Below are 23,915 nucleotides of genomic sequence, written 5' to 3' on the forward strand. Positions count from 1 at the left end.
TCTGGAGCCCGTGCACCACAACTAGAGAGAAGCCCATATGCTGCAACAAAAGATCCCGTGTGCCGCAACTAAGACCCGTCGCAGCTAAATAAATAAATATAAATAAATAATTTTTTTTTTAAAAAAAAGAATATCTTAGTTTTAAAATGAGGCTGTCAGAGGAATCCATAGCATGTCTTCAAGATGTGTGACAGCAAATTAGGCTGGAGTTCTTCTGTGTGCTCTCCAGAATCTGCCCCTGGCAAAGATGGATAACTGCTCCCTGCTTTGCCTATAGAGAGATGGCTGCGAGTTGAAATAAGTGGTTTGTCGCAAGGCTGAGGCACTCAGATCTCACAGGGATCTTGCATTCCTCATGTGGTTTTGCTACGTGAGAGGCAGCTTTGTTCTCGAGCCCCTCCAATCTCTGAACACTGGTGTATTCTTCTCAGAACCCTCCCTTGAGACCCCCCAAGCTTTGAGGTCATCCCACCAAGTCCGTGTGTGGGAAGGAGGACAGTCTCTCGGGGCCCTCAGAGGTGAGCCATATCCGGTTCTGTGGTGTCCAAGCTCTTGGGGTCCCAGGGCCCTGGAGGAAGCCCGGGATGCAGTGAGGCCCAGCCCTGCCCTGCCCTGCCCTTTGTGTGGGGCCTTGTGTTGGTGAGGACAGACAAGGAAACATCGGAGACAGAGCCAGCAACACACATAAACACAGCACTGCTGTGCTTACCACGGCCATGTTTGCCACAGAAAAGCCAAGACCCCTGGCCAAGAGAGACGCTTCCTTTCAGACCTAGGGTTTAGAGGGAAGGAAACACGAAATATATTTAGAGCTTTCAAAACTTTGTTTTGCACATTCTTACAAAGGGGAAAAATAAAACTACCCTGAGGGATTTTTTAAAACTCAGCTTCCAATACTTTAGATGAGTGGGAAAAATCTTACATGCGGTTATCATTTCCTTTCTGTTTCAAGAAGTTAATCGTGGGCTGGAAATAGCCTGTTGCAAAAGGGGAGACTTCATGCCCTTTGAATGCTGCTTATGCCAGAAAACTTTCCAGGCCCCAAGGGGAGGTTGTCCCTTTCCCAGGACTGTGATGCAAGATGACCCTGAAGCAGCTGGAAGACCCAAGGCAGTGGAGAGCTGAAATTCAGAGGGAATAATTAACTCATTCTTTCAAGAAATGGCGTCGAGCTTTGGGTTCAGGCCAGGTTCGGTTCTGGAAGTAGCGCGCTGTCACCCCAGGCTCCTGGCTCTCCTTCCCTCTAATGCGGACTCTCTGAAGGCCCCTGGTGCCTGAAACCAGGCACTGTGAATTAGCAGTGGATGTGCTGAGTGTCCAGCACATTAACCAAGCGAGTGGTTGTTTGTTGCCCCTCCCCCGCAAACAGAAATACTGGTATATAAAAAACATTAACTATTTTGGGAGTAAAATTTCACTATATTAATTGGAAAGTCGCAGATAAGCAAAACAGCTGGTAAATGAACTCATTTAAGCATGATTTGTGGGAGAAGAAAATTTTGTAAGCAATATGTTTTTCTTCCTAATTGTTTTTTGACTGTCAAGATGTATGCATCACCAATGAATAGCTTAAACTCCTGCTGGTGGCTGGGGTAAGCTAGTCTGGTCTTTGAAATTGGCTTCAGGTAATCAACAGAGGGGATAGCCTCCTAAATATAATGAGGTATTTACTTCCTAGTAATACTTAGAGATTACTAGCACGCTGACAGATGTTAAAGACTGCTTAAAAGGATGGTTTGACTTTGTGCCCTCTCTTATAGGTCCCTCCATCGTGACGCCCCCCAAGGATATCTGGAATGTCACTGGCGCCCAGGTGTACTTGAGCTGTGAGGTCATCGGAATTCCAACCCCTGTCCTCATCTGGAACAAGGTCAGTGGCCCAGATTTCAGAAGATACCCTAGATTGACCGGCTCCTCTTACGCTGCACAGGGTAGCAATAGCCTAAAGTCCTCAGCTGGTCCAGTGCCTGCTGCTCCTTAAACTCAAGGCCTTCTGACAGTCTTCCAGATACCTGTCCTGGATCTATCAAACAATTTTACTGACCTCCAGAATAGTCCCTGCCCTGCTTTTGTGAGCAGTCCCTGAGTAGGGAGCCTTAGGAGCTGGAAGAACTATGATGCTAAACACCCATCCCACCCTCTGAGAGAGAGAGAGAGAGAGAGTGTTGCAGTGTAACATTGTTACAAGACTGTGAGTTCCTCGGGCGGGTTGGCTGGGTTGTCTCTGAGCCAGGATTTCTCAGCGTCAGCACTGCTGACATTTTGATCCAGATGGTTCTTTGTTGTGGCAGCTGCCCTGTGCACAGTAAGTAGTTTTGCAGCCTCCCTGGCTTCTACCCACCTGATGCCAGAAGGTGCGCGTGTGCGCACACACACACCACTGTGACAGTTAAAAATGCCTGCAGATATTATCGGATGTTCCCTGGGGGAAAAGCCACCCTAGATTGAAAAACAATGCTCTAAGTCTCAGTTTTTCCTCCACATGATGAACATGGCATAGAATTCTTGTAAAGATTACATAAAGTAACACAGCTACATCACTTGGCCCATTGTCAGGTATGTAATTAGCACTCAGGAGATGTTAGCTATTGTTCCTGAACATGTTTCCCTTTGAGGAGTGGTTATCTTGTATAGCTATCTTCATATTTGAAAGACAACATATTCTTAGCGTGTCTGTAGAAGGGAAGAGAAAACACTTGTTTGCCTGATCAAGTACTACTTCAGTCATACTGTACATTATTGCTCTTACACCTTTTGACTTAAGTCTCACAACAGTCTTTGGGGTAAATATCATCAAACTCATGCTAACAAAAGGGAAATCTAGTTTCAGTTAAAAGGCATAACAAGAAGCCCCTTTTCAGCTGCTTTTCTTCTCCAGCAAGCTCTAAGGTGGATGGATGATGGTCTCTCCTGATTATCTTGTTTGCTTGGTGTCTGACCAGAGGAGCAACTTCTAGAACTCCAGGAGGGATTTTGGCTCCCATTGTCAGAACTCTTTCTGTTGCAAGTTGTAGAAACTCACTTCACACTAGTTTAGGCAAAAGAGAGGGAAAAAAAAAAAAAAAAAAAGGGAGGGGGGCACGTTTCTAGCCTCAAGGGCAGCTGGATCCAGGTACACAGTGGGGTCAGAACTCTAACTCTTGGTTCTTTGCTCTCAATGTAAGGGTATCATTTTTTCCTTCTACTTCAGAAAGATTCCTCCATGCTATAGGCCATAGTGTCACTGGCAGCTCCAGGGTCACATTATAATGTTTAAAGACCCCAGAGGAAAGAAAGCGCCTCCTCTCCCTGCTGCTTTGTAGAATTCCCACTGAAGGGCTCTGACCCAGGCTGGGTCACCTGCTAACATCTGGGTCCCCCACGTGGCCGTGTGGCAGGAGCGGTGTCAGGGTGACTCTGAAACCTCCCTGGGGCTGGGGGGTGGGCAGAGATGACACCAGCTGTGCTATTACTGTCCTTTACAGCCAGAACGTCTGTTAAAGGGAGGGATGAAATTTTACCTCAGTAAACTATTTTTTTTTAAAGGGGAGGCAGGAGCAGTGTAAAGCAAAAATGCAGCTGGTGGATATGTTCCTCCTGGCCTTCAGCAAAAGCTGCTTTATGCTCCTCATTGCTTATTTGGAGGTTGCTGGTTTGATCCAGGGGGTGGAGAGGTGAGGAACAACTTTTCCAAAGGATATCCATAAAAAGCTCTGTGCAGTTCTCTAGGGATACACAATGAGAAGGCCAGGGTGACCCAAGCGTCCCAGGGCATGCGACCTTCATGACCGATCTTGACAGAGAGTAATTTCTTCAGTCCTTGCTCTGCCTATCACTCCAGCTAACGTACGCACATACCAGGGAATAAATTAGTCTCAGGAATCTTTTCCTTTAAACTTTAGGATCCTATGGGGACAGATTCCATGGGCTTCCCTGAGGGCTTGTTAACTGGGGGAGTTCGGGGGGAGGGTGGGAATGGATGGAGTAGGAATGGGGAGAAAGAAACAGAAAAAAAAATTCTGCAGACTTGCCAAAACAAACAAAAACCCAACTTCCAGGCCCTGCTGATTTCCTTCCACCTTCATAATGTACTTTGTCACATGCATGACCTAAAGCAGTTTTTCAAACTGCAGACCATGACCCATCAGTGAGTCTTGAATTTAATGTAGGGATCACAACAAGCATTTTCTTAAAAAATAGAAAATAGAACAGAAAATGTCTTCAGTAAAGGTACATTTAGTAAAGGTATTTCATAAAACTTTTCCTTTGTATATTCCAGATCGCAATGCAAAATATATTTCTTACTATGGACCACGTCAAAGCACTTTGAGAGTCACTGACCTAAAGAATTAAAACAGGCCATTTGTTTTCTGCCCCACTCTCCTTGTAACCAAGCTGTTAAGAATACAGATTTATATTTAAGATCACCCGTCAAAGCCAATCTAAGCACAGAACTGCTTTTTGGACATAAATGAATCTTAGAATCCACACCTGTTAAACCAAGGTTCAAAGAAGGTAGCATGTCTTTCTTGCTCAAGGATTCTTAGCAACAGCAGAACTGACAGGATGAGCCTTAGCCTTCTCTCCGAGACACTTCAGGCTACAGTGACAGTTCTGTGGCAGGCCCAGCCTAGGAGTGGTCTGTGCTATCCTGACCAGGACTTATCATATGACCTTAACAAGTCCCATAGTTTTTTTCAGAAAATCCCTAGCCTATTCCAAGGGAAATATTTTGAAATAGGGAAATGAACCGAAATAGCTGAATTTACCTTAACCCTGGTAGTCAGAGGGATGCTTACAAGGAAGGTGAAACACCAGAATTCCTTCCAAACATTTAGATGTTTCTGAGATTGAGGCTTTCCTATTCTTTTCCTACCTGAACATTTCTTCAGATTAGGGCTTTCATGACCTCTAAGAATATTCTTTTTTTAGTAAAAAAAAAATATATGTGTGTGTGTGTGTGTGTGTGTGTGTGTGTGTGTGTGTGAAATTGTGGTAAAAAGGAGAAACTATCCAAAGATGTATAAAGAAAAGAGTTCATAATATCCTCCCACCTCCTTCCACTCCTTGAAATAACCAATGTGAACTTTCCAGGTTTTTATCTTTCTATACCCTTATTCATGCCCAAATGTATACAAACACATATTCCCAGTGTGCAGGGTGAGGTGGGGATGTCGTGCGCAATTACTCTGAAATTGCTTTTCTCAAGAAATATTTCATGGGCATCCCTCCAGGTCTGCTTCTCAAGAACTACATAATCCAAGTGTGGATGTACCAAAATAAACACAGTTTCTGTGTTTCCAACTTTTCATCACCTTAGATAATGCTGCCTTAAATATCTAAGTATACATATCCTACATGCAACCACCTTTTTTTCCCCCTATAGGATAGATTCCCCAAAAGATACATGACTAAGTCAAAAGATTAATTTTAGTCTTAATAGACATTGTCAGATTACTTTAAAAAAAAAAAAATTCTTGGGCTTCCCTGGTGGTGCAGTGGTTGAGAATCCGCCTGTGGATGCAGGGGACATGGGTTTGTGCACCAGTCCAGGAAGGTCCCACATGCCACGGAGCGGCTGGGCCCATGAGCCATGGCCACTGAGCCTGCGTCCGGAGCCCGTGCTCCGCAACAGGAGAGGCCACAACAGTGAGAGGCCCATGTACCACAAAAAAAAAAAAAAAAAAAAAAAAATTATTTGCCAACTCATTTAATAATTATGAAAACGTTTAAAAATCTGACAAGTTGGGGCTTCCCTGGTGGCGCAGTGGTTGAGAATCCGCCTGCCAATGCAGGGGACACGGGTTCGTGCCCCGGTCCGGGAGGATCCCACATACTGCGGAGCAGCTGGGCCCGTGAGCCATGGCCGCTGAGCCTGTGCATCCGGAGCCTGTGCTCCGCAACGGGAGAGGCCACAACAGTGAGAGGCCCGCGTACCACAAAAAAAAAAAAAAAAAAAAAAATCTGACAAGTTGGAGGCAGTGTACCTCTTAGAGCACTCCTTAGTACCCTCAATACAGTAAACATTTCTTATCTACAGTGTGTTATGCACTCTGCTAATCTCATTTGTTCCTGTTTTCAAGGAATTGTCTGGTTTTTCTTTTTTAATTGAACTATAGTTGATTTATAATGTATTAATTTCTGCTATGCAGCAAAATGATTCAGTTATATATCTGAATATAGCCTACATCTGCTAATCCCAACCTCCCACTCCATCCCTCCACCAACCTCCTCCCCCTCGGCAACCACAAGTCTGTCCTCTATGTCTGTGAGTCTGTTCCTGTTTAGTAGATAGGTTCGTGTCATATTTTAGATTCCACATATAAGTGATATACGGTATTTGTCTTTTTCTGACTCACTTCACTTAGTATGATAATCTCTAGATCCATCTGTGTTGCTGCATATGGCATTGTTTTGTTCTTTTTATGGCTGAGTAGTATTCCATTGCATATATGAACCAGATCTACTTTATCCATTCATCTGTTGATGGACATTTAGGTTGTTTCCATATCTTGGCTATTGTCAATAGTGCTGCTATGAACACAGGGGTGCACGTATCTTTTTGAATTACAGTTTGCTCTGGCTATATGCCCAGTAGTGCAGCTGCTGGATCATATGGTAATTCTATTTTTTGTTTTTTTAAGGAACATCCATACTGTTTGCCATAGTGGCTGTATCAATTTACATTCCCACCAACAGTGTAGGAGGGTTCCCTTTTCTCCACACCCTCTCCAGCATGTTATTTGTAGACTTTTTAATGATGGCCATTCTGACTGGTGTGAGGTGGTACCTCATTGTAGTTTTTTTGATTTACATTTCTCTAATAATTAGCAATGTTGAGCATCTTTTCATGTGCCTATTGGCCATTTGTATTTCTTCTTCAGAGAAATGTTTATTTAGGACTTCTGACCATTTTTCGATTGAGTAGTTTTTGTTGTTGGGTTGTATGAGCTGTTCGTATATTTTGGAAATTAAGCCCTTGTGGGTCACATTGTTTGCAAATATTTTCTCCCATTCTGTAGGGTGTCTTTTCAGGTTTTTTATAGTTTCCCTTGCTGTGCAAAAGCCTGTAAGTTTGATTAGGTCCCATTTGTTTATTTCTATTACCTTGGGAGACTGACCTAAGGAAACATTGGTACGATTTATGTCAGAGAATGTTTTGCCTATGATCTCTTGTAGTTTTATGGTTTGTTTTATGCTTAAGTCTTTAAGCCATTGAGTTTATTTTCGTGTATGGTGAGAGGATGTGTTCTAACTTCATTGATTTACATGCGGCTGTCCAATTTTCCCAACACCACTTGCTGAAGAGACTGTCTTTTCCCCATTGTATATTCTTGCCTTTGTCAAAGATTAACTGACCGTAGGTGTTTGGTTCTATTTCTGGGCTCTCTATTCTGTTCCACTAATCCATATGTCTCTTTTCATGCCAGTACCATGCTGTTTTGATTACTATAGCTTTGCAGTATTGTCTGAAGTCTGGGAGGGTTATGCCTCCTGCTTTGTTCTTTTTCTTCAGGATTGCTTTGGCAATTCTGAGTCTTTTATGCTTCCATACAGACCTGAGGATTTTTTCTAGTTCTGTGAAAAATGTCATGGGTAATTTGATAGGGATCGCATTAAATCTGTAGATTGCTTTGGGTCATATGGCCATTTTAACAATATTAATTCTTCCAATCCAAGAGCATGGGATATCTTTCCATTTCTTTGAATCATCTTCAGTTTCCTTTATTAATGGTTTATAGTTCTCAGCATATGTCTTCTACCTTCCTGGTCAGGTTTATGTCTAAGTATTTTATTTTTGGGGGTGCAATTTTGACAGGTATTGTTTTTTTACATTCCCTTTCTGATACTTCATTGTTAGTGTAAAGAAATGCAACCGACTTCTGTATGGTATTCTTGTACCCTGCTGTCTTGCTGAATTCGTTTATCAGTTCTAATAGTTTTTGTGTGGACAGTTAGGGTTTTCTATATACAGAATCATGTCATCTGAGTATATTGACAATTTTACCTCTTCCCTTTCAATTTGGATACCTTTTATTTCTTGTCTGACTGCTGTGGTATCAGATCGTTTTCTAAATGGATTGTAGCAGTTCACACTCTCCCCAGCAATGTTTGGATGTCATTTCCCTGCATCCTCACCAGCACTGAATATTACCACTCTTTTTAGTTTTTGTTAATGATGGGTAGAAGTATCATCTCATTATTGCTTTAATTTCCTTGACTACATTGAGAATATTTTTATATTTGAATTTTCTTTTATATGAATTACCTGTTCATAGCCTTAGTCATTTTTCTTTTGGGTCGATTCTTGTTATTATCAGTTTGTGGCTTTTTGTACATTAGAGATACTACTGACCCTTTATCATGTATTACAAATATTTCTTCCCAACCATTCTGTCTTTTGTTTACAGTGGCTGAGGAGCTTAAAATTTTAACAGTTGTGTATTCTATTTCATCATATAATTCTGAAACTTCACCAAAAAGGCACAGCAAATATGTTCTAAGCTGCATAAATGATCCCTGCAATTCAGTGAATGCTTGAGGTTTATCAACCTGTAGCAATACGACTAATGCATCCTGTTTCTGTAGTCATTGGCACCTTTTTCTTAGTTATTGCTTGTTGCAGCTAAAGCACAACCAGAGAGGGCTGAGATGAATTCCTGGGTCTCCCTCTGATTCTTCATCTAGTTGAGGCTCTATGGTGAGCAGTGACTTCTAGGCAGTTTATTTCACCCTACAAACTTCCAGCCCATTGCACATCTGTAGAATTGTATTAGAAATCACTTTTCTCAGCTCAGCCTGCATCTTTTTTTCTCAAACCAAAAATGTATTTATCAACAAACTCCCCTTATGTAAGTAAGGCAGTAGTTTGCCGTATAAAAATTTGCCACATAAAATTCTTTGCACTTCTTTCTGTATGTTTTCTACATGATATAAAACTTTTTACAATATGTTAATTAAAATATGAGTTCTGTTGAATATAAGCATTCCTTTTCCAATCAAATACTTAACAAGAACAGTTTCTTGGCACACAGTGAGTCAGGTTATTGGTACAGAATGCTCTTTACTGAAAGCTACAAGAGCTGAGGAGCAACAGCTCAGCTGCTAAGATTCACTATTTCAATGTACTGTTTTTCTGCTTTGGTCACATATAAAACCCTTAAAGAAATCTGAAATTCAATATATAAAGACCAGAATTACTTTAGCCACTGAATCAAATCAATACTTAAAACCATTATTTTTTAAAAAGAGAAAAATACCAAAACCATTATTTAAAACCGTTTTAAAATAAGTGTTTCAAGATCTGCACTAGTATAAACCATTTCTTCCAGCTTGGAACTTGGGAACTGAAGGAAAAAGATGCCTATTGAGTTTATATGTTTTGTCTTTATAACATTCATATGAGAAAAACACTGAGATACCTGGTTTTCTCTCACTAATAAGTGGCAATATGGGGAAATCTCAAGGAAAAAAAGAAAAGCAAACAGGCAAAAACCAGGCTTTCCAAATCAGTAATGCTAGGTATTTTTTATAGAGTAGGAGTTGGCCTAGATTCCACATGGTTTGCAGAGTGCCAATCCTGGTGTCATGAAGCAGAAAAAAATAAAGGGTGGGTTTGATGCTGAGACAACAGCTTAGTAACAGCATGTGGTGGCAGTGGGCTCACAAGTAGGAGAAGCAACTCTGATGTAAAGTGTCAAAAAAAAAAATTAGATACTATGATCTAACTCAAGATTTGCTTAATTATAAAAGAAAATGAAAACTACCCATTTGAGACTGCAAATCCTTTCTTCTAATTACAAAGGTAATATCAATAAACATCAACCTAACTCCTGAAGGCTGGGATGGAATAAACGAACATTGCTTCATGTATTCTTTGATATATATATTTTTTAAACCCATCATTATCACAAGCCTTAAAATATTTATACTGTGACTCAGCAATTCCACTTCTAGAAATTTATGCTAAATGTATATGTATGGAGGGGTTACAGGTAACTTTTATTCTTCTGTGAATTTTTATACATTTTCCAAAGTTTATATAATGAACACAGTTTACCTTTTTAAATGAGGGGGGAAGTAGGACAGTATTCTCTAGTGGCCTCAAGCCAAGGAAACCCAGTTTCTTCTTACTTCATCTTTCTGAATCTCATCATGACATGCACAGGGATAGCAAGTTTTGTCATAAGAGAACAACAGCAGCTTGTACTTGACAGGCGTTTTTCCTCTCAGGTCTTTAGTAAATCATTTGATGAACCCTTAGCCCTCAGGAAAAAGTAATGGTATTGGCTTTGGACTCAACCTGTTATTTTCCATTGATGAGGCTGTTGCAGGAAGAGTCGCAAGAGTTGAGCTCTTACACAAGGTCCCAGGTATCAAACCTAGGACTCGGTGACAGTTTATCAAAATGGCATATGGCAAACAAGACCCAACAATGAGAAGCAGAATTTACAAGGGCATGCGTTAATGATGGTAGTCAGTGGCAGGAAAGTGTGACAGTCTGTATTCCCCAAACATGCAGAAAAATATATTAATTCAAAATATATAATAGAGGGAAACTGACAGGAAGAAGTAAAAAAAAAATATATATATATATATATTTTTTTTACATAAGTATTCAGGAAAGGGTAATATGGAAATTGCTGGGTTTATCCAGTTGGAAAGTCTGATGTATACCCTGTGCAATTCTAGGAATGTTGACTACTTCCAAGTTGATGATTCAGTGCAGAGAACTCAGACTATATCTCTCCCCGCCCCCCGCCTTCTTTTTGCAGGTTAAAAGGGGTCACTATGGAGTTCAAAGAACAGAACTCTTGCCTGGTGACCGAGACAACCTGGCCATTCAGACCCGGGGTGGCCCAGAAAAGCATGAAGTAACTGGCTGGGTGCTGGTGAGTACCAAGAGCTAGCAAGGATTTCACTCTTAGGAATAGACACAGCAAACCAAAGGTGCCTGATGTACTGCCAGGCTCAAAGTATTCGCCTGCCCTTCCACATCTCTTTAGAACAGCCTTACCACGAGCTGCTGTTTCTCTTTCAAAGGTAACTAAAAAAACAAAACAAAACAAAAACAAACAGCTGGGTTTATTAGGATGTTTTGGAAACCACCAAAAAATAAGTGAGAACCAACTTTTTTTTCCCTAAGAGTTCAAAGCAAAATCCTCAAAGGGAACTAATGACCCAAGCATTATTTTAATCAATTATTGATTATTTTACTTGACCTCTGATTAGCCATGGACACGCATGGATAGTACTTAGATCACATACCCTACACCAAGGTCTCCCTCAAACGACGATATGTGCACCTATCCTGTTTTTAACCTATGCAATGTGACCTAAAGTTGTCCATGACAACTTTACCTCATAGTAGGAATCCTCCTGGCAGACCAAATATGATAGCTATATAATTACTCCTAACACAAGACTTGCACTGTTTCTAGCAGTAGAAATACTTTGCTATGAAACCCCTGGTCATGCTAGAAACCTTATGAAATAATGACCTAATTGAAGCCACAGGAAAAAAGTTCACTGCCATAGAGAAACTAAAGATCCTTTTTCTTTCACAGGTATCTCCTCTTAGTAAGGAAGATGCCGGAGAATATGAGTGCCACGCATCCAATTCCCAAGGACAGGCTTCGGCATCAGCAAAAATTACAGTGGTTGATGCCTTACACGAAATACCAGTGAAAAAAGGTAGGCAATAAATCTCATAACCATTTAAAAATGACTAGTGCTTTTGTTTAATAAAGGACAGAACCAAGTATTAATGAAATTCTGTGATGTTAGGAATCCACAAGGGAAGGGCATTAAGTATGTAATCAAAATGTAGAGTGCATGGCTCCAGAAGAACATTCAGTGGTTGATGGAATGCTATTATTATGACTCAGGTACTTTCACTTTATCTTACACATAAGAGTCAAACCTGATTGGAATGGTTTATATTTCCCATAACTTTCTATCTATCTTCACAGCATTTTCCTTGGTGTTGTGACTATTAAATTCCCATTTAAAAGGAAATGACTGTAGACAATTCCGGTCCTTCACTTTGAGCTTTTATAAGAAAAAACCAGAAAGAGTATAGTGGCAAGTACTCAATTCTGTTCTGCCTCTATCCACTTCACTGTCAAAAGCTCCCTCTTAAGCATCCATCCTGGCTGTATGAGAGTAATGCTACTTTACATTTATATAGTTCTATTAGACTGATGTCTGAATTGGTTTTTCCTTAAACCAAAAATAACGAAATTTACTGTCAGCATTTGTCAAAACCATTCCACTGTGTGGATCACTCAGCTGTGGTACGAAAGGAAGAAATATCAAGTAAAGGTGTTTGGTCAGATTCTCTTCAGCCAAGATGTGTAAAGTCAAGTGATGAAACAGAGCAGTAGCTAAGAGTTATGTGTTTGAGTCTCAGCTCTGCCACTAATTATTCCACTTTAAATTCTGAATGAGAACTGAATGACAAAGTTCCTTGGCCTCTCTGGATCTCACCTTGCTCATCTGTGAAACATGCTTCTCCCAGTTCTATAGTAAGGTCTGTCACTTACAGATAGACAAGTACAACAAAATCACCTTCCACATCTAAAATCATATGGCTCAAATTCCAAAAAGCACTCTCCACCATATCATTTATAGTTACTCACACATCCTTTATCCCACATTTGAACATCATTTATGTGGAAACACTAAACTACCTCAAAATTAGTCAACCATGTCCATATATGTAACTAATTTTTATCTTTTCTTTTTAAACAGGTGAAGGTGCTGAGCTGTAAACCTGCAGAATATATTAATCTGCATAGCTAAAAGTAGTCATGGGTAACCTACAACCCCTGTTCTTGCCTAATAACCAGTTTCTTTTCATCCAGTCCACTAACATTTTAGTTATAGTCACTGGTTTTACACCATGAAATACAAAATAAAGATAACACATCAAGACTGTCTACAAAAATTTGTCTATTTACAGAAGAAAAGCATGCATAAACAAAACAAATGCTTTTTCCCATAGTGAAAGTATTTTTCTTTAAAAAATTTTTTAAAAGCTATAGCATAGAAACAAGACACAAAGATTTTTAAAAGAGCTAAACACTCATCATTCGAGGTGCAATACTCATAGACATGAGTTCCTGAAACAACAGTTTGCATGCATAAGGCATTCGCACCAAAGAGATCTGGGGGAGAGAAAAAAAAAGGTAATTAGCAAAGCTGTATTGAAGGGACCCCACTTCCCTACCCCAGAAAAAGCTAGACTTGGTACTAGAGGTGATGAACAAATGAGGCTGATAACACTCATCCTACCTTGGCCTTTGGTGGCTCTTCTCCTAAAAGGCTTTGGTATTCTGCCCTTTCTGCCAGATATAATTTATATTCACCTTTCTCAATTAAAAGGTTTAACAAAACTCATTGTTTAAAATTACTTGTACAAGGCCTATTATTTCCAAAAGATGAACAGCTTAGCTTAGAGAAATTACCATACTAAAACTTAATTAAATTAGTTTTTAGAAAAACAGAATTGTTACCTTTTTCCTCATTTATAACTAGGAATCTTATAGAAGCACGCTATCAAAATTGTGAAAATGCCAATCTGTTCCACCACACTAAATCTGCCTGGATGATTAGGTCAACGTGGTTACATCCTGAACAGATATCAACTGTCAGGTCTGTACATACCTGGGTTTTATTTCTGCAGCCCCTGCATTCATATGTATGGGTCCTGGTGTTAGCAATCGCCATTATTCCACAAAGATTGCAAACATGAACCTGATATGGATCTGATGCCTCAAACAATCTTTCCCTTAAAAACTGGGCTGCTCCGTGGGCAATCTGACAATCTCGTTCCATTTCTCCAAAACGCAGGCCGCCATCACTGTCATGGAAAAAACAGACTATTTTGTACTGATTTTCTATTATCATAAAGAATATTAGAAAGAGAACTAGACTCCGATTTTTCTACTCTTGCATTCTCTCTACATGGTGGGGAGGTTGAGAAGTCTACCAACTATTTGGTGTGCATCAGAAGGTCCCCAGAGTAAACACATAAGATCCTCAAGTATAGCATATACTTTTCCAAATAAAATCTCATCAGACTATCATTTAACTTACTAGAATTCACCTCTATACTAAAATTTAACTTACTAGAATTCACCTCTATACTAAAAAATGAACAATAAAAAAGTCAATCTAAATAAAGCAGCTTCTCCATGAATGAGACTCCCAGGCAATCAAACCAGAAATGATAAATGCATGTTGGCAAAAGTGATGGAAAGAACAGGTGACTAGTCACAGGTTTCCCCAGCATGTAAGTGAAATGCATTGTTCTGATGGCCAGGCAAGTGGATGGTGATGGCTTCCTTAACATTCTTAATTTACAAAATACATAAGATCAATGAGCTTCTAATGTTATTACCAAAAACAAAACATTTGGTCAGCTTTGGAGGATTCTAGGCAACCAAGGTGTCATTTTGAAAATTGGTAAATAAAAGTAAAGAATTAAGCATTTATTTTGCCTTTTAGTATTTGAACCACGTCACCAGGTTAGCAGCTGAGGAAACAAAGTTTCTCTCTATGAAAGTATTCCAGCTAATAAATGAAGGAATGATAAATTAGAATCTCATCAGTTTGCAAACCTTTAAATAATTAAAGGTTTTACGTAATGATCATTAATAGCTGCTAAAGTCAAAAAAGAGACAACCAGATATTGAAAGTATACAGCACTGCCTTTGAAGTATTACTGTGAAAGAACACAAACACCTCACCTCATCAAGGCTCTAGATCCGATTAGCTATTTACAAGAAAAATAGGAGAGCCCAGGAATGCAATCAACAAAAATCCAGACTGTGAGAGGGAATTCCTTGGCAGTCCAGTGGTTAGGACTCAGCGCTTTCATTGCTGAGTGAAAATATTTTCCAAATGACCAAATATGATACTATAAAATTACATAAGTATAAAAGATACACTCAAAGTGTAAGGCCAATGGATTTAAATATAATAAACATAAGAGATTCACTTAAGTGGTTTCAAATTGTACATCACAAGTAACCTTTAAGAAAGGACAACTTGGAATTCCCTGGCAGCGCAGTAGTTAAGAATCCACCTACCAATGCAGGGGACACGAGTTCGAGCCCTGGTCTGGGAAGATCCCACATGCCGCGGACCAACTAAACCTGTGAGCCACAACTACTGAGCCCACTTGCCTAGAGCCCGTGCTACACAATAAAGAGAAGCCACCGCAATGAGAAGCCCGCACACCACAACAAAGAGTAGCCCCCGCTCAGAGCAACTAGAGAAAGACCGCACGCAGCAACGAAGACCCAACGCAGCCAAAAATAAACTTATTTTTTAAAAAAGGACAACTTGTTTTGGTGTAGCATAAAAAAAAAACCATCCACAATCACCTGAAAATTATTAAAATATTCTTCCCTTTCCAACCACAAATCTGAGGTCAGATTTTCCTCATATAGCAATACTTAATTATAAAAAATAAAATCCTGCAATGGGATGAATGCAGAAGCAGACACAATAATCTAGCTGTCTTCTCACAAACCAGTTCATTAAAAAAGATTTGCAAAAAGGTAAACCAATGTCACTCATCACTAAATTTATTTGGAAAATATTTTTCACTTAAAAGGTTACTTATGTTAATGTGTAATGGATTTGTTACCGTTATTTTTAAAATAAAGTAATAAATATTTTAAATCATTCTCAGTTTTAATTTCTAACGGGATAAAATCAAAAGATACAGGGACTTCCCTGGTGGCACAGTGGGGGCCCAGGTCCAATCCCCAGCCAGGGAACTAGATCCCACAACTAAGGAGCCTGCCTACTGCAACTAAGACCGAGTGCAACAACAAAAAAAGATACAACTCCCAGACAAAAGCCTTTGGGGTCCTGGAATCAAGAAATTTGAGAACCATTCCTTTATATAACAACGATGATGATGCAGCTCTCTTACCGAGATCTACCCTCCATGGGCTGTCTATTAAGGATCTGAATAGGTCCCCGAGCACGAGAATGAATCTTATCATCCACCATGTGCTTCAAACGCTGGTAGTAAGTGGGGCCAATAAAAATTTGTGATGTGATTTTTCGACCAGTGAATCCATTGTATAGGACCTGAAACAGACAGATTTTGAAGCACAGACTTAGAAGTATTAAACAAGTTCAAAGAATATATGTGCATATACTATATAATTCCATTTCTATAAAAATCAAAACAGAAAACTATAGTGTAAAGAGAGTAGTCACCTTGAGGTAGGGGTATGATGGTAGTGACTAGAAGGGGACACAAGGGGGGCATCTAGGCATAAAAGGGTTCTGGTAATTTTCAAGATCTGGACAGCTGTGTTCACTTTGTGAAAATTCATCAACCTGTACATTTACGGTTTTGCATGTAATTTGAAGTATGCAGTATACTTTAATGAAAAAAAATTTTTTTAATGAAATTACACACATACAAAAAAGAATACTCATAACAAATTACCAATGTAAGAGCAAACGCACCTCGTTTCCTCTAAGATGGTAGCCATAATCAGATAAAAGATTAGAAATCTTCTGTACATTAACAGCATCATTGAATGGAGTGGCATCACCAATTTCACCCTTGTTTGCTGATACCTTTAAAAAGAAAAGTCATCTCTAAAAGGCTGCTTCCTTCTGTCACCGTTTAGAAGTCTATGTCAATACAAATATATTCAATTAAAAAAAAAAAAATCCTGGGCTTCCCTGGTGGCACAGTGGTTGAGAGTCTGCCTGCTGATGCAGGGGACACGGGTTCATGCCCCAGTCTGGAAAGATCCCACATGCTGCAGAGCGGCTAGGCCCGTGAGCCATGGCCGCTGAGCCTGCGCATCCAGAGCCTGTGCTCCACAACAGGAGAGGCCGCAACAGTGAGAGGCCCACGTACCGCAAAAAAAAAAAAAAAAAAAAAAAATCCTTTCTGGAAAGGAAGATTAAGATTAAGGATTAACTTAAATATCTATGTTATGGAAAGCTGTAATATAGTAAGGTTCATTTTATTAGCATTTTACATAAAATATAACAAACTAATTTACCTAAAAAATAAAAACTCAATTATAAGCTTTCAAGTAGGAAATTCTGAGACCAGATACAAAAAGAATCAGACTCCCAAGTACTTCCTACGACTCAAGGAAAACGACATTTTAATGCCCTAAAACCAAGCCATCCATGTATTAAGCTGTAGCCACTCTACCTTAATAAGATACTTAAAAATAGAAAAACCTCCACTGAAAGATGCATGCATAGCTAATAGTATAGCTATAAAACCATTAGGTTCACACTGAACTAACCACCATTTATAGAAAAGAACCAGTCAAAAGAATAACCATATATACAGGTAAAGACTGGATATAATAAATTTTGCAAAACTTCTCAGTCATAACTTTGCAAAGTTTGGCAAAAAAAGAGAGACATAATCAAACCAATTTAAAAGCAGGAAAGTTAAGTGTCATATTGGCTTTTTCCAAAGTCCCCTGGCTCAAATGAAAGAAATGACTTAACATTTTGGAAGAAACATCAATTTGGAACCTATATTTTTAAAGAAAATCTCTTACCTTCCCTTGAAGACATTCAATCAAGTGACCGATAGTCATACGAGAGGGAATGGCATGGGGATTTATGATGATATCGGGGGTGATACCTTCACAGGTGAAAGGCATATCCTATAAAGGAATTTTTTTAAAAGACACTTAAAAAAACTTAAATCTCTTAGCTAGAGAACTAGAACTAACTCCCGCTCATCTAAACTTTTCTACGTCCTAAATTCTGTTCAACGTAGTATGTTCACATTTAACACTAAAATTAGGGCTTCCCTGGTGGCACAGTGGTTAAGAATTCGCCTGCCGATGCAGGGGACACGGGTTCAAGCCCTGGTCCAGGAAGATCCCACATGCCGTGGAGCAAATAAGCCCATGCACCGCAACTACTGAGCCTGCACTCTTAGAGCCCATAAGCCACAACTACTGAGCCCACGAGCCACAACTACTGAAGCCTGCGTGCCTAGAGCCCATGCACCACAACGAAGAGCAGCCCCCACTCACCACAACTAGAGAAAGCCCACACACAGCAACAAAGACCCAATGCAGCCATAAATAAATAAATAAATAAAATCTTTAAAAAAAAAAAAAAAAAAACACTAAAATTAAAAGTCAAGGCTTTACTGTCTCTGGGCTCTTAAGTTAAAGAACATTTTGATTTAATAAAATGTTCAACAAAACTTTGGGTTAGAGGTGATAAAAGATACCTACCTCTTGTCTATACTGAATACCACAAGTACCCTTTTGACCATGTCGACTAGCAAATTTGTCTCCAATCTGTGGAATTCTAACAGAGCGTACCTGAATTCACACAAAAATAGGTTAGTTAAGTCATTCTGGTTTACTTTCTATAAACAGTAAGATGACAAAGCTATACTCACCCTTATTTTACAAAATTTATATCCTTCTTGGTTGAGAGTTACCATAACCTGATCCACAATGCCCGTCTCACTTGTCCTGAGAAAAGTGCTACAGTCTCTCTTAGTATAGCGTCTATTAGTGCCCTCCAATTCATCTTCATTTTCAGGCAACGTGACTGTTTTGCCTATAATAACATCATCTCCTGATACACGAACCCCAGGAGCTATCAAACCATCATCATCCAGCTTGTCATAAATAGCATGCCTCATACCTAAGAAAGAGACAGAATTTTCTGAAATGGTAATACCATAAAGAAAAATATTTAAAATGTCCCATAATCCCCCTTCCAAAAAGATTAAAAACCAAATATATAAATCAGTTTCAAGTCAGAAAGAAGCTGATAGGAATCTCTAACATGTGTAGTAATGTGCCCTTATTCCAAATACTACAAACTATTCTGAACTCGGTAAAAAAGCATTGGACTGATTCAGATTCTCCATTTGCTAAGTGACTTTGGATAAGTGTGTTGCCATCTTCTGATCTCTATATTGCATAAAGAGTATCTATGTCCTCTACATATAATCTCCAACAGAAAGTTTGAATTTAATCTTCTATAATCTTAACTCCAGTGAACATCAATTCACTACCACAGAGAACCACCCACAGGAAATGGAGTAATAGGAAGATACCTAAGGAAAAAAAAACATTTTACTTCATGCAATACTATTAAAAGCCAAAACTGTAGGAAAGACAACCCTTTTCCCTGGGATATCCCATCCATCCCACTTTATACAGCTTTTAAGTGTCTGTAAAAATAATAACTAGAAAATAAGTTTTGAGTTTTCCAGAAGAAACAAAGTTCTAGGTATCCTCTCATTAGTTATTTGTTAAATACATACAAATATTGTGGCTAGACAAACACTATGGTCACACCACAATGTGAAGAGGAGAGGAAGTTCTCATGCAAATAGATAAACTGAGGGACAGGACACAGTACAAGTGAGAATGGGGCTGAAGTGTGTCCCATGAAATTACATGACCCCTCTGATTTCCTAAATCCCCTCCTCAATGCAAGACCTGGCAGCAAAATGGAAGGACGATAGCAAGCCCACTCCTAGGTGCAAAGACTTCTGGCAAATATACCTATTTCCTTAATGTAAGCTCTAAGAATAATAAGAAAACATACTCCCACATGGCAAAAAGAAAGAGGGGTGGACAAAACCCAAAGAATTAATCAGGAAAACCATGGTAAGCTAACTTTGAATTCCATAACTTCAATGTCAGTATTGCTTACTTACCCTGGCAAGTTTCACGTGTAGGCTTCTCAAAAACTTCTTCTTGATCAAACCCTTTTTTAGACTCCTGTTCTTTGTATGATCGATAGAAAACAGACCTAAAAACACATGGTTCTAAAGTTAACTTCTATTTTCCTTTAATAATGGGGCTTAGAATACACCAATAAATTTTACTTAATTGACATGGGGTAATTTAAACCATGGCAATTTAAACCATTAATCTGGGACAAGAGCTAACTGTATTAAGGGTCAAAGTTAAGTCTTAAGAGCTATTACACAGGCCACACATGTAGCATTTGACCCATAACCTTAACACAACTGGAATTATATGTGAGACCAGGAAGGACTAATGTCACCGAGTCCAACCTCCTACCCAAAATAAGAATCCCTCCCATAATCACCCTCAGAGATGGTCAGTCACCCAGGATCTGTCCCAATATTTCTAGTGAGAAGTTTATGATATTAAGCTATAACGTCCACCTCTGGTCTTAGTGCCTATCCTCTGAAAACTATACAGAAAAAAAAAATCCATCCTCTCTTCTTAACTCCCAGTTTTTTAACCAACTTTCACATACCATGGATTTGAGATTAATGTTTGACAATAAAATAATCAAACTGAAGAATAGAAAATAAGATTGAAAAAGAAAAGACTATAATTTTAACAGTAGTTATTGGTTTGGCTAAAAAGTTCATTCGGGTTTTTCCATAACATCTTACAGAAAAACCCAAACTAACTTTTTAGCCAACCCTATATTCATGGGTCCTAAAACTCTAGGTTTATTTTTACTGTAGACATTTCTATATTATCTAAACACAAACATTTACTTGCTTACAAATAAAGGGGGGCTCAATATATTAGCAACTGAAAATCCTCAGATACAAGAAGCAGTGTCTTCAGTTGTTTGTGACCATCACCCAGGCTTTCTGCTTTCTGGAGTTGGGCACTGATTTTACTACACTAACCCCTATATAGGAAACCATACAACAACATATGCCGGGCCGATATCCACAACGTTTCATGAATGGAGGCAGAAGATTAAATATCCTAACAGAAAAATTTCTCTGCTGTCAGATCAAAATTTCTTCCAGAATGACATCCAAAACCCCCAAAAGTTTGGAAACACACAATTCGCACCTATTTTTAAAGAACTTTTTAAAAATAAAATATCAGTATTTCCACCATATGTGTATTTTGACAACTTTTATAAATAGCTGACCTGAAAAAGCCTCGGTCTACAGCTGAACGATTCATGATAACAGAGTCTTCTTGATTATATCCAGTGTATGATGCAATGGCCACAATTGAGTTGATACCTGCAGTGCATTTAAGAGAAAACATTAAAGCACCATATGAGAAACAAAGAAAAATTACCCCTTCTTTTTAAATCAATTTTATTTAATCATATTTGCCTCAAATGTTTTCACCATGGTAACTGTCAAAGTCTACTCCTCCTGGAACAGGAATCTGTGAGACAACTACTCTGATGGCTAAATGTTTGATATAAGCAAGTTTTTAATATAAACAATCTTATTTTGTTGCTGCTGCCAAAACTATTTTTGATGAGACCATAAAGATTTAAAGTATCAAGTACTGATAAACAAAATTGATAAACCTTTAGCTGTACTCATCAAGAAAAAAAGGGAGAGGGCTCAAATCAACAAAATCAGAAATGAAATAAAAGTTACAACTGACACCACAGAAATACAAAGGATCATAAGAAACTACTACAAACAACTATATGCCAATAAAATGGACAACCTAGAAGAAATGGACAAATTCTTGGAAAAGTACCATCTCCCAAGACTGAACCAGGAAGGAATAGAAAATATCAACAGACCAATCACAAGTACTGAAATTGAAACTGTGATTTAAAAACTTCCAACAGGGCTTCCCTGGTGGCGCAGTGGTTGAGAATCCGCCTGCCGATGCAGGAGACACAGGTTTGTGCCCGGTCCAGGAAGATCCCACATGCCGCAGAGCAACTAAGCCCGTGAGCCATGGCCGCTAGGCCTGTGCGTCCGGAGCTTGTGCTCCGCAACGGGAGAGGCCACAACAGTGAGAGGCCCGCATACCGCAAAAAAAATAAAATAAAATAAAAATAAAAATAAAAATAAAAACTTCCAACAAAAGTCCAGGACCAGATGGCTTCACGGGCAAATTCTATCAAACATTGAGAGAATTAACACCTATCCTTCTGAAACTATTCCAAAAAATTGCAGAGGAAGGAACATTCCTAAACTCATTCTATGAGGCCACCATCACCCTGATACCAAAACCAGACAAAGATACCACAAAAAAAAGGATCACACACCATGATCAAGTGGTATTTATCCCATGAATGCAAGGATTTTTCAATATCCGCAAATCAATCAGTGTGATACACCACATTAACAAACTGAAGAATAAAAACCATATGGTCAAACTCGATAGATGCAGAAAAAGCTTTTGACAAAATTCAACACCCATTTATGACAAAAAATCTCCAGAAAGTGGGCATAGAGGGAACCTACCTCAACATAATAAAGGTCATATATGACAAACCCACAGCTCGCATCATACTCAACAGTAAAAAGCTGAAAGCATTTCCTCTAAGATCAGTAACAAGACAAGGATGTCTACTCTCACCACTTTTACTCAGCACAGTTCTGGAAGTCCTAGCCATTGGCATTCAGAATAGAAAAAGAAAGAAAAGGAATCCAAACTGGAAAAGAAGTAAAGCTGTCACTGTTTGCAGGTGACATAATACTATACACAGAAAATCCTGAAGATGCTACCAGAAAACTACTAGACCTCATGAATGAATTCAGTATAGTCGCAGGATACAAAATTAATACACAGAAATCTCTTGCTTTTCTATACACTAACAACAAAAGATCAGAAAGAGAAATTAAGGAAACAATCCCAATAACCATCACATCAAAAAGAATAAAATACCTAGGAATAAACCTACCTAAGGAGGCAAAAGACCTGTACTCTGAAAACTATATGACACGGATGAAAGAAATCAAAAATGACACAAACAGATGGAAAGATATACCATGTTCTTGGATTGGAAGAATCAATACTGTCAAAATGACTATACCACCCAAGGCAATCTACAGATTCAATGCAATCCCTATCAAATTACCAATGGCATTTTTCTCAGTACTAGAACGAATAATTTTTAAATTTGTAATGGAAATTCAAAAGACCCCAGAGCAATCCTGAGAAAGAAAAATAGAGCTGGAGGAATCAGGCTCCCTGGCTTCAGACTATACTACAAAGCTACAGTCATAAAAACAGTATGGTACTGGCACAAATACAGAAATATAGATTAATGGAATGGGATAGAAAGCCCAGAAATAAATCCACGTGCCTATGGTCAATTAATCTACGAAGGAGGCAAGAATATATAGTGGAGAAAAGACAGTCTCTTCAATAGCTGTGCTGGGAAAACTGGACAGCTATATGTAAAACAATGAAATTAGAACATTCTCTAACACCATAAACAAAAATAAACTCAAAATGGATTAAAGACCTAAATGTAAGGCCAGACACTATAAAACTCTTAGAAGAAAACATAGGCAGAACACTCTGACATAAATTGAAACAATATCTTTTTGGATCCACCTCCTAGAGTAATGGAAATAAAAACAAATAAATGGGATCTAATTAAACTTAAAAGGTTTTGCACCGAAAAGGAAACCATAAGCAAAATGAAAAGACAATCCATAGAATGGGAGAAAATGTTTGCAAACCAAGTGACTGACAAGGGATAAATTTCCAAAATATACAAATAGCTCATGCAGCTCAACATCAAAAAACAAACAACCCAATCAAAAAATGAGCAGAAGATCTAAACAGACATTTCTCCAAAGAGGACATACAGATGGCCAACAAACACATGAAAAGATGCTCAACATCACTAATTATTAGAGAATGCAAATTAAAACTACAATGAGGTATATCACCTCACACCGATCAGAACAGCCATCATCAAAAAATCTACAAACAATAAATGCTGAAGAGGGCATGGAGAAAAGGGAACCCTCATACATTGCTGGTGGGAATGTAAACTGATACAGCCACTGTGGAGAACAGTATGGAGAGTCCTTAAAAAATGAAAAATAGAACTACCATATGACCCGGCAATCCCACTACTGGGCATATACCCAGAGAAAACCATAATTCAAAATGACACATGCACCCCAACGTTCACTGCAGCACTATTTACAATAGCCAGGCATGGAA

The 23,915-nt window shown here is 38.9% G+C and overlaps 2 protein-coding genes across 5 annotated transcripts in view; one reads left to right on the forward strand and one right to left on the reverse strand.

Annotated features, from left to right (window-relative positions):
- Window positions 1-13,910, forward strand: part of IGFBP7 (insulin like growth factor binding protein 7) — a 75,944-nt gene extending 62,034 nt beyond the window's left edge. Inside the window, exons 2-5 of the mRNA XM_059067162.2 lie at window positions 1,761-1,870; window positions 10,755-10,871; window positions 11,547-11,673; window positions 12,733-13,910. Of these exons, the coding sequence (XP_058923145.1) occupies window positions 1,761-1,870; window positions 10,755-10,871; window positions 11,547-11,673; window positions 12,733-12,752 (374 nt within the window). The 3' untranslated portion in view covers window positions 12,753-13,910. The remainder of the gene's footprint in view (window positions 1-1,760; window positions 1,871-10,754; window positions 10,872-11,546; window positions 11,674-12,732) is intronic.
- Window positions 9,849-23,915, reverse strand: part of POLR2B (RNA polymerase II subunit B) — a 50,578-nt gene continuing 36,511 nt past the window's right edge. For 2 of the 4 annotated variants that reach the window (XM_059067152.2, XM_067035748.1), the window contains 9 exons: window positions 20,902-20,998; window positions 19,688-19,782; window positions 18,410-18,660; window positions 18,240-18,329; window positions 17,547-17,654; window positions 16,477-16,590; window positions 15,929-16,089; window positions 13,648-13,843; window positions 9,849-13,148 (listed from right to left, as the gene is read on the reverse strand). In XM_059067152.2, the coding sequence (XP_058923135.1) occupies window positions 13,059-13,148; window positions 13,648-13,843; window positions 15,929-16,089; window positions 16,477-16,590; window positions 17,547-17,654; window positions 18,240-18,329; window positions 18,410-18,660; window positions 19,688-19,782; window positions 20,902-20,998 (1,202 nt within the window). In that variant the 3' untranslated portion in view covers window positions 9,849-13,058. Of the gene's footprint in view, window positions 13,149-13,524; window positions 13,844-15,928; window positions 16,090-16,476; window positions 16,591-17,546; window positions 17,655-18,239; window positions 18,330-18,409; window positions 18,661-19,687; window positions 19,783-20,901; window positions 20,999-23,915 lie in introns of those variants that run through there. The other 2 variants (XM_067035746.1, XM_067035747.1) reach the window with 1 other exon arrangement.

The sequence above is a fragment of the Kogia breviceps genome, chromosome 6 (genome assembly GCF_026419965.1).
Source record: "Kogia breviceps isolate mKogBre1 chromosome 6, mKogBre1 haplotype 1, whole genome shotgun sequence".
NCBI lineage: Eukaryota > Metazoa > Chordata > Mammalia > Artiodactyla > Physeteridae > Kogia > Kogia breviceps.